General features: G+C 49.3%; 1 protein-coding gene across 1 annotated transcript; it reads left to right on the forward strand.

The window, feature by feature from the left end:
* The first annotated feature begins 199 nt into the window (after window positions 1-199).
* On the forward strand, window positions 200-8,211 carry PRSS45 (Putative serine protease 45). The gene is made up of 6 exons (XM_028086974.1): window positions 200-302; window positions 2,281-2,307; window positions 5,617-5,764; window positions 6,290-6,555; window positions 7,476-7,639; window positions 7,978-8,211. The coding sequence occupies exons 1-6, from the start codon at window positions 200-202 to the stop codon at window positions 8,209-8,211; spliced, it is 942 nt and encodes a 313-aa protein (XP_027942775.1).
* The last annotated feature ends 2,700 nt before the right edge of the window (window positions 8,212-10,911 follow it).

Below are 10,911 nucleotides of genomic sequence, written 5' to 3' on the forward strand. Positions count from 1 at the left end.
AGGTTGTGGGTGCGGATGCAGGAGACGCGCCCATGGGTGCAGGGGGAATGTCCGGGGCGTTGTCCCGGGCTGGCGCGGCCGTCATGCGCCCGGAACTCCATCACGTGCTAGAGGCGCCCTTGCTCGCGGCAGGGTCGCCATCACCTGCCGGGGCTCGCGGCGCCGTGTTTGCCCCGTTAGGTGGCACCTCCTGGGCCTCATGGCCACCTTGACGTTCAGCCGCAGCGCTGGGCCTCGAGCCTCGGGGCCCTGGGGCCTGAGCCGCTGCATCCTGCTGCTGCTGCTGCCGCTGCTGACCTCGGGTAGGGCGGCGCCTCCTCCGCCAGCGTGTGTCCCTCCGTCCGCCCCGTCTGCCACCTTCCCTGTACCCACCCCACCCCCGCTGCCCTCCCCTCTGCCTCCCATCCCCCCGTCAACGAACTTGAGCGCGTTTCTAGCTCTTTGGCCTGTGGGACTCTGTGCCCCCTCCCTTGGTCCCCTGTCCTCCACTGTCACCCCCCAGGATGTCGCCAGACTCCTGCCCGCCCCGCTCTGGCCTCCTCCCTCAGGCGCCACGCGCCCTGCCGCCTCCTGGGGACCAGCAGTGCCGAGGACCCCCGCATCTTCTCCCGATTCGCGGCCACTTGCTCCCCAGTCCATACCCGCGGACGTCGTGGCTGAGACCCTAGCCGCCCGTCGGGGCCTGGTCAGGTCTCCCGCTTCCCCTTCTCTCGCCGCCGCCGCAGGCCGCTGCGCATGCGCTGCGGGCAGGCCTCCCGTGGCCTCCCTGCGCTGAAACCCGGCTCCCACCGGCCCTCTTCATCCCCGGCGTCTGTTCCCCCTGGCGCCCCGCTCGCCGCTGCTTCATTCACCCCGAAGACGCAGGCCCCCGGGTGCTGTCCCCCTTGACGGCCTCCAGCCCCCAGGGGCCCCTCCGAGCCCCAGGGCTCGACGCCGTCCTCCCCCCCCCCCCCCCCCGTTTCTTTAGCAATCAGAGACTTACCTCCTGTTCGAGGTCAGCGCGCTCACCCTGCTCTGCGCGGCAGGCCCTCCCCGCGCTGTGCTCCTCCGTCAAATTCTTGCCCATCTTCATCCTCTCCTCTTCGCTGTAGTTTCTTCTCCCCGTCCCTTCCCCCTCAATGCCAGATTTCTCGAAGTAGCAGTTTCCACTTCATGCTTCCATCCAGGGCTTCCTCACTTCCCCCTGAATCCTTGGCCCATTCCTGCCCCGTCCCCGACCTTTCTACCACTTCCTCCGTTTTCATTTTTTCGAGGCCCTTGGCTTCTCAGGCCGTGCCTCCCGATTCGCCTCTGCCTCAGGGTAACTCTCCTGCTCCCCGCGTGCTTCCCAGGCCAGCCATGCTCTGTTCATGCCTGTTCCCTGCCGTGCTGTCTGGGTTCCCTTTTCACTTGCCCCGGGCACTGAGCTGCAATTCCTGTGATGGCGCCTCACAGAGCAACGGATCTGCAAGTGCAACCGCCTGCTGCATGACCTAGAAACATCTCAGCTCCCTGGGGTCCAAAGCGGAGCCTCTCATCTTCCTATAAACTGGGTTCTCTTACTCAGCTCTCTAAGGCGGTGGATAGTAGGCACTCCTCTCTAAAAGCAGAAACTGGGGGTCATCCTAGACGGAGCCATCTGCCTGCGTCCGACATCCAGCTCACCAGGTCTATTCTCACTGCTGCCTCCTCATTTAGACCACCTCCTTTCTTGCTGGGTCCTGCAGAGGCTCTGGTGGGATCGGACTGCCTGCAGTCTTGTCACCTTCCTACTTACTCTTCACCCTCCAAGCCTGACTGTGTCACCCTTCCACCGGCCTCCCTCCTCCCAGAGGGTCTCTTGGCTTCTCGGCCTGGCTTATGAGGCCCCTGGTGATTGACCCCGGACTCTTCCTCCATCATTTCTTGCCATCCTTGGCCTTGTCCTTTATTCTTTGGAGGCTCTGGCATACACCATGGTGTTTCTTTTGCAAGGAATGCCACTGTCACTTTTCTGTTTTTTTCCCTCTTTCCGTCTTTTAACACCTGGCACAATAACCCCGCTTCTCAGGAGCCTCCTGTCCCCCATCTCTTCTGGGCTCTCCTGAAACCTGTGGCCCTGTGCTTGCACTGATCTCACACAGGTGGTTTTGTTTACTTCCGTCTCCGCCGCTGGACAGCGTGTTACCTGTTTGGTACACTCTGTCTTCCCGCCGGTCTTGGCTGGGAATGGAGGTGGGAGATGAGGGAATATTTGGTGAACTAACGAGTGAACTAATTCGTGATCTCTTGCTTCATCTCTGTTCCCCTTTTCTCCTCCAGGTTATAAAGAAAACACTTCCATACCAGGTGGGTAGGGTGAGCCGCTGCTTCAGAAAACCCTCAGCTGCTGGGAGGATGTGTTCTGAAGAGGGTCACAGAGATGGTGTGTCTGGGTCCGTAGGAAGCAGGAATTTAGTCTGAAGGGCCTGCTTGCTAAAGGGCCTTTTTCCTTAGACGTCAGGTATGGTGGGTTAGGTTGCTCACTGGTTCATGGGCTGCCAATGTCATAGGTCCTCCCTGATTGGTTATGAATTGTTTGGTTGATGAAATTAGTTATTCCTGCTGATGTCCGTGCCCTGCTGCTCTTCCCCCTCCTCACCCAACCTTTCTGGTATGTTCAGTGTGTGTCTGCTTGTGTGTGTTCTTGTCAAAATACATATTGTGGTTTCGTGGGCATGTGCTTGTAACTTACATAAATGGTGTATACTCTAGATCTCTTTCTGTCTCCTCCTCTTTTCACCAGTTCCATTAAAAAATTTTTTTTTAATTTGGAAATAATTTTAAACTTACAAAACACTGCAAAAAAAAATACAGCTAGGTCAAGGAACACATATATAATTTTTTCAGAATCAGTTGAGGGTAATACACAGCCTGACTCCTGATCTCTAAATACCTAGGCATGCTTTTTTCTAAGACTCTTCCCTTAGATAACCACAGTGTCAACTGATCAACTTCACTTATCGCTTATAAACCACTTCTCAACTTCAAAAATGTACATTGATACAGTGCTTTTATGTACCGTCCATAATCTAATGTGGCCAGCTCTCTGCATTCCTACCAGCCGTTCGTAAAGGTGTAATATTGTTACAGACATACCAACCGTGGTACGATGCAGCTTTTATATCTTTTTGCCGATTTTTTATCTAACATAAAAAAATGGCTTCTTGATTTAATTGACATTTTTCTCATTGTGAATGGGTTTCAGCCTGTCTCAATATGCTTTTGGCCTCTTGAGTTTCTTCTTCTAATAAATTGCCTGTCCTCCTTTGCATATTATCTGTTCTTTTTTTTCTTGTTGATTTCCTAGAGCTCCTTGTATATTCCTAATAAAAGTCTTGTATTGATTTTCTTTTTTTAAATTTTTTTAAATTTTTTTAAAAAATATTTTATTTATTTAAGAGAGAGAATGAGATAGAGAGAGCATGAGAGGGGGGAGGGTCAGAGGGAGAAGCAGACTCCCCGCTGAGCAGGGAGCCCGATGCGGGACTCGATCCCGGGACTCCAGGATCATGACCTGAGCCGAAGGCAGTCGCTTAACCAACTGAGCCACCCAGGCGCCCTTGTATTGATTTTCGATATTGCAAATATTGCCTTCCAATCTGTCATCTGCCAGTTAACTTTATTCCCAGGGTAAAAAAAGAAATCCTTAATTCTGATGTAATAAAATTAATCAATTTGATGTTTTTATGGTTTGTTTTGAGATTTTGTCTAGGGAGCCCTTTCTCACCCCATGTCATACGGCCTACTGTTAACTTTAGAGTTTCACTTTCCTATTTAGATCTCCAAGTGCTGCTAGGGAGGAATCCAGTTTTGTTTTTCTTAAATCTCTTATAGTGAGTCAGTTTTCCCAACACCATCTATTCAACATCCATCCTTCACCCACTGATGGTAGTGGCTTCTTTATTTACATTAAGTTCCTTTGTCCCCAGGACAATCTCAAGCTCTCTATTCTTTTCCATTGCTTCATTTGTCTGTCCTTGTCAATATCACACTGTTTTTGCTGTTATGGCTTTGATATGTGTCTTGATACCTGCTAGGACAAGTGTCCCTTTATGTTCTACTTTTTCAGAGACTGAGCTATTCATGGACTTTCGTTTTTCTACTTCAATTTTGGAGTAAGTTTATAAAGTTTCCTAAAATTCTAACTTGGAAAATGACTTTATCAATTAGTTTTGGGAAAAAGTACACCATGAAATGTTTAGTTGTTTATTTAAAAGCAAGGGATGTCTCTCCATTTATGCTGATCATTTTCAGTGTCCTTTATTAGGGCTTTATTTATTTTTTTCTTTATTGGAGTTTTAAATGTATCACCACAGCAATCTGGCATAGTGTTGGATAAGTTAATTTCTTGGTACTTATGATTTTTTGTTATGGAAGATAAGATATATTTTGAATATATTTTCTAGTTGATTGTGCTGGAGTAGAAAAGTAACTGATTTGAAAAGTAAGTTGTTGAAATATTATATACACACACAAAAGTACACAAATTTTAAGTGTCCAGCCTAGGAAATTATCACACAGTGAACCCACCTGTGTTACTTACTGTCTTGGTCAGAAAGTAGAGCTATGCCAGCCCCCAAATCTCCCTTATGCTCTCTCGTTTACTTCCCCTGCCTTCCTCCCACAAAGTACCATTATTCCTGGCTTCTGACCGTATAGAATCTTTTTGCCTGTTCCTTAATGTTATATGGTATTTGCTGGTAGGTTTGTGGTCTCTAACTTTTATAAAGTTAAGGATTTCCTTTCTGTTCCAAACTAAGTAAGAGGTGTTTTTGTTTCTGTTTTTTTTTTAGTCATAAATATGTGTTGAATTTTTCAAATGTCTTTTTCTATGTCTTTTGAGAAGAGCATATGATCTTTAGAGAAAAAGAACCGTTTATGTGGCAAATACACTGAGGGCTTTTCCATTGTGGGACCACCCTTGCACTCCTGGGACAATCTCTACATGATCGTGGTGCGTTATTTTTTCAAAATATAATGTTGAGTAATATTCTATTTAGAAATTTTTGCATCTGTGTTCGTTCATACAGCCGTACCACTTGATTGTGCTGGGACTCCGTGCAGACAAAGACTATATAAGCTGTGAGTGGGGGACCTCTGTGGGCTCCATGCTGAGGCTCTTTCTTGAATGGCCTGTGTAATGGTTTCTGACACAGACGTCTGGAAGTTTTCTCAGCTACAAGTAATGTGGGGACAGAGGCCTTCTGCATCGAAGAGATGCAGCCAGCGTTATAGCCCTTCAGGAGCACGGCCTCGGGACTTAAGCCAGACACAAGAGAATGCACGGCTGGTCCCGGGGCTCCTCCTGGGCTTCTCCCTTGTTTTGGGGCGCCCTGCTAATTGCTCCCTGTTGTCTCAGTATCTCTCTCCCCTGTGATGTCTTTATGTCTCTGTCTTGAAGCCTTGCATCTCTGTCACTGTCATTTTTTGTCTAGCACAGTGCCTCTGGGCAGGCCTCTGTCCTTCTCCCACCCTGTCCCCCATCTTTGAAATGGGGACAAGCCCCTGGTTTACAGCTTTGGGCACACTGTCCTGGGGTGGGGGGCGTCTTGGTCTTAGTTGTCCTCATCCTCCAGTATGTGGTCACTGTGTCTCTCTGGCACATTGTCCCTGAAGTTTGTGGCAGACCCTGGTGGTCAGAGGACCTGGACGTGACCCGCCATTGGCCCTGGGAGGTGAGCGTCCGGCTGGAGAATGAGCACATATGTGGAGGGGCCCTCATTGAACTCAACTGGGTGGTGACGGCTGCCCACTGCATCCAAGGGTGAGTGTGGCTCCTGTGTCCCCAGCCTGGAGACCCGGGGCTGCCGCGGGCCTAGCGCATCCCCCCCGTTTCCTCTGTGAAACAGTGTGGGAGTCGGGAGGTGAGGGGGAGGAGGAAGGGATGTCCAGAATGGGGAAGAGTCGTGCTCAGGGTCTCACAGGAGCCCCAAGCCACAAAGACTGTATCTTGAGCAGGGCAGCAGGGAAACCCAGCAGACAGCTCCTACACCTCACACCCCCCCCCCGACCCCTCACACACACGAGAACATACACGTGTACCGACACCTGCGTGCTCGCGTACGCTGCACAGAGATGAGGCCACCTTGGATCGACTTGGACAGTGAATGGGGAGGTAGTCAGTCATACCTCTGACCCTGAGAGCCTCCAGGCTGGATTAGGAAGATGGAGTGAGCAGAGCAAATCATGCAGGGCTTCTGCCAAGGGAGAGGGTCTTCAGTGGAGGTAGGAGCATTGTGTTGTTGGCGAACCTGACATCTACTAGCCGGGGCTGTATGTCTCCTTGTAGCACCAAAGAATACTCAGTGATTCTTGGCACCTCCAAGCTGAAGCCCTTGCAGCCTGCCTTGATCCCTGTGAAGGACATCGTCATGCACCCCAAGTTCTGGGGCCGGACTTTCATCATGGGGGATGTTGCCCTTCTCCAGCTTCACAGCCCGGCCACCTTCAGCAAGTATGTGCAGCCCATCTGCCTCCCGGAGCCCAGCTACAACCTCAAGGTTGGGACCCAGTGCTGGGTGACTGGCTGGGGCCAGGTTAAACAGCGCTTCTCAGGTGAGCACGAGGTGATGGGTCGAGGGTGGGGTCCAGAACCACAGAGGGGGCACCGCCTTCCTTCTGGGGCCTTGCCTGCTGGAGCCCTTCATGGTGCCTCTCAGGAAGCTTGTGGCTGTTACCTCCGGGCCCTGGTTCTTTGGATGTGTTAGGACTCACCTCATGTGGAAACCATGCTCATGGTTTACACCACTGTGCTTGCTGTGGGCACCTCACCCAGGTCTAGCAGCACCTGGGCTGGGCATGATCTTTTGCCTCTTATGGCAGGCAGCTCAGAGTCAGGGAACCCTACATTTACTCGCCCACTCATTCATTCACCTGACAAGCCCCAAGCGTCTGCCGCACACCAAACCCTTCAAGTCAGTTAACACGTGTCTTACCTGCAGGGCACTCGTCACTGAGTGTGGGTGGGGGCCCAGGCTGACGAGGAAAGAGGCAAAGACTTTGTCAGGTGACCTTGAGATCAAGCCGGGAGGGATCTGGGATGAGCTCTGGGCAGGGGTCTATCTGAGATGCCAGAGGCGGGGAGCGAGTGTAACCAGGTGACAGAGGGCACAACCAGAGGCCGGAGAGAAGCAGGACGTGGTTGGGGTCTCAGTGTGTGAGTGGTTGGGGTCTCAGTGTGTGAGTGGTTGGGGTCTCAGTGTGTGAGTGGTTGCACTGAAACTTGGATCGTGGTCCGCTTGGTTCGGAAGCCAAAGCTTCCCAGAGAAAAGGATCCGGAAAGAGAGCCTGAGAGGGTGAGGGGCTTGTCAGACACGGTCCCCACCGCAGGGGGACAGACGGGTGAAGGAGGGCATGGCGGTGAGAAGGGGCGTGGCTTGGCTGAGTCTCAGAAACGGAGGCGATGGGGCCCTGGCAAGAGGCCGGGGCTGAGTGGAGTGAGGAGTCCTTTCTCACCCCGCTGGGCTCCTCCACAGCGAACTCCACACTGACCGCAGAGCTGCAGGAGGCTGAGGTGTTTATCATGGACAACAAGAAGTGCGACCAGATTTACCGCAAGAAGTCCCCCATCCCCCACCTTGCCCCCCTCGTCCTGGGGGACATGGTCTGTGCCACCAATTATGGAGAAAACTTGTGCTCTGTGAGTCTCTGGGAGGTCCTGGCAGTTCTTCGGTTGGGAGCGACTCCCAGGGTGTAGGGGGGAATTTCCGGGGAGGCGTTTGCTTGGCTTCCCTCTTTGTCACCATCACCAGGTAGTGCTCTGCTCCCATCTTCCTTGCCCTGGGACTTTGATTTTGCCTGATATTCTGGGATGGGTCTACAGCTGAGGAGCTGAAGGAGGAGCTGAAGGATGTAGTGAGATCCTCAGGGAGTGAAAGAATCTTCCAAGAGAAGTCAGAGGGTGGGCATCCTGGGTCCTCTGGGGTCCTGGGTCCCAGTGGGGCCCAGAGCTTCCATTATTCTTCTCTCTTTACCTAGGGGGATTCTGGGGGCCCATTGGCTTGTGAAGTCGAGGGCAGATGGATTCTGGCTGGGGTGTTGTCCTGGGAAAAGGCCTGTGCCAAAGCAGAGAACCCAGGCGTGTACACCCGCGTCACCAAATACAGCAAGTGGATCAAGAAGCAAATAAGCAGTGGGCCTCTCTCAGGCCCCCAAACCTCTGCCTGGTTCCTACTCCTGTTCTGGCTGCTGCAGCCCCAGATGGGTCCTTGATCGCCGCTCTCTCTTCTTCTTCCTGCTTTGCCTCTGCTGGATGGGTCCAGATCAAGGTTAGACCAAGGTCATGTGTCTGTATTCAACAGGAGTCAAGGTGGGGAAAGAGTGGCCCCTGGGAGATGGGGCTCTGCACTGGATCCCAGTGGGGAGGGATGTGGTGGATGGCTAGGCCTTGGGTGACCGGGAGAAGGGAAGTGTGGCCTAGAAGGGCTCTGGAGTTGGGGACCAGGAGAGCAGGGATTAAATTTGTACAAATGTGAGCTGGCTCTGTTCTCTTTTCTGGGTGACCCTGGGGGGTTGAGGGTGGGTGGGAGGGCAGGGATTCCTGGAATGAATTCTGTCAGCAGGCTCCCCAGAGTGGAGGCTGATGGTTTTTACGATGTCACTAGTGCAGGGGCATAGGAAAAGGGCCTGAGCCCGAGGCCTCAGTTTCCTCATCTGTAAAGTGGGCCTGCTGCAAGGGAGCAGCTGAAACGTGCCTCATAGGCTGACTGTAGGAAGGACTCACCTAAAGTGCTCCAAATTTGGCTTTCTTTCTTTCTTTCTTTCTTTTTTTTTTTTTAATGGCACTAAAAACTGCTTACAGAAGTATTACATGTTCATCATCTATGTTTTTATCTTTAAAACTTTTTTTTAAATTATAGGCAATTCTGAATACATTCTTGTGATTTACTGAAAATATTCAGAAATACATGTAAAGATTCCGCCCCCCCCAACCACCTCCCACCACCAGTGCTGCTCCCTTCCCCAGGAGTAATCTGTTGGCATCCTTAAATAAAATGTCTTTATGATTCTTAAAAAATAAGTGGGATTTTATATGTCTTGTTCATAATCCACATTTTTAAAAAAATTACACACGTTGACAAACTTTCTCCGTCAGTACTTAGAGCTAGTCATCATGTGACATTACTGCACGTGTTCTGTGCGGCTGGGACATAGGCTCTGTAACCGGGACCAGGTTTTAGGCCGTTTCAGACTCGTCAGCCTGGCGGCAGGGCTGCGTGCATGTGGTGGGGCGGGGGGAGGGCACTCTGAAACATTTCTGCACCTCTCTTCCTGGGAGTGCGCTGAGGGCAGGACAGTCATCGAAGGACACACAAATTTAATAGTTTTGGATGAGTACGATCAAAGAGTATTCCTCCCCAAAGCTGAGCCAGTTTACATTCATACCTACAGCATGGGAGAGTGAACGTTTCCCCTTCTGCTAAAGATGGATATTATCAATCTTTAAAAATGTGCCCAATCCAATGATAGAACGTTATTATATCATTGCTGTTTTAATTTGTATTTTCCTGATTGGAAAAGTATCTTTTCATGTGTTTATTGATGAAAAGATATGCCTTTTCTCTAGTAAATCCTCTCTTCATACGCTTTGCCTATTTTTAAGATTGGGTTGCTTTTCTTTTTCTTAGGAAAGTTTTTATCTTTTCTGAACACTAAGCCTTTGTCAATTATTTTACAAACATTTTTTTATCTTTTAGAAATATGTGGAATGGGGGGAATGATGGAAGTTTTCCATACAGACCTTTAAAATTTAAATTTATCATGGAGTCAAGGGGTGCCTGGGTGGCTCAGTAGGTTAAGTGTCTGCCTTTGGCTCAGGTCATGATCCGGAGATCCTGGGATCGAGCCCCGGCATCGGCTCCTTGCCCGGTAGGAAGCCTGCTGCTCCCTTTGTCTCTCCCTCCCCCTGCGTGTGCTCTCCCTCTCTCAAATAAATAAATCTTTTTTTCTTAAATAAAATTATTATGGAATCAAATCAGTCAGTCTTTACTTACTTTATGGGTTTTGTGTCTAGCTGAAGGTGGTCTTCTCCATCTCCAGATTATAAAAGCTATCTTCCCGTATTTCTTTTTATTTCAGTACATTTATTTTTTATGCATAACTCTGTAATCCGTTTGAAATTTCTTTTTATGTGTGGTGTGAGGTGGGGATCCAACTCTATTTCCAACTGCAGGGCCAATCCCATTGATACTATTTCTTGTAGCGCCTGTCTTTTTCCTGCTGATTTGAATATCTGCATTTATAATAAGGAAATCTTAACATATCCATGTGTATGTTTTTGAAACCTCTGTTGTTTTCCCACTGATCTGTTTGTCCCTGGGTCAGTGCTGTACTGTTTCAAACAGCTTTAGGTTACGTTTTGTTAAATGGTAGCCAAAGGTCTCTTTAAAAAAAAAAAAAAGAGCCTAATCTACAGAGTTTATCTTCCATGTAAACTTTACAATCAGTTTGTCAGTTTTCATTAAAGAGACTATTGGTATTTGAATTGAAATTAGATACGCAGACTAATTTTACATTGTTGAATTCCTAACCAGGGGTATGGTATATGTCTCCATTCATTCGGCTCTTCTATTCATGGATGTCTGGAAAAATATTGAGTTTATTTCTAAGTATTTTGCAAATTTTGGTTATATTCATTGTGGATGATATCTCCTCCCATTATATTTTTTTTTCTAATTTTATATGTTAGGTATTTTAAAGCTGCTGATTTAAAAAAAAAAACAGTGATCTTGATTCCTGGTCATCTTGCAAAACTGACTTATTTAATTCAGCAGTTTCTCAGTGGATTCTTTTGGCTTATTTTTGGCTAATCAAATTCCCTAAAATGGTGAGAGTTACGTCGTATCCTTTTTGAAAATCCTACCATTTATTTCTTTTGTTATCTCATTGCCTGTGACTGCTAACACAGTGTAA

The sequence above is a fragment of the Eumetopias jubatus genome, unplaced genomic scaffold (genome assembly GCF_037043125.1).
Source record: "Eumetopias jubatus isolate StellerSeaLion01/CBP00866 unplaced genomic scaffold, mEumJub1_p1.0 scaffold_1, whole genome shotgun sequence".
Taxonomy (NCBI): Eukaryota; Metazoa; Chordata; class Mammalia; order Carnivora; family Otariidae; genus Eumetopias; species Eumetopias jubatus.

Coding starts and splice junctions, on each gene's coding strand:
- PRSS45 (XM_028086974.1), top strand. CDS start 200: ATGGCCACCTTGACGTTCAGCCGCAGCGCTGGGCCTCGAGCCTCGGGG. Junction 2,308..5,616: donor AGAAAACACTTCCATACCAG/GTGGGTAGGGTG, acceptor TTGTCCCTGAAG/TTTGTGGCAGACCCTGGTGG. Junction 7,640..7,977: donor ATGGAGAAAACTTGTGCTCT/GTGAGTCTCTGG, acceptor CTCTTTACCTAG/GGGGATTCTGGGGGCCCATT.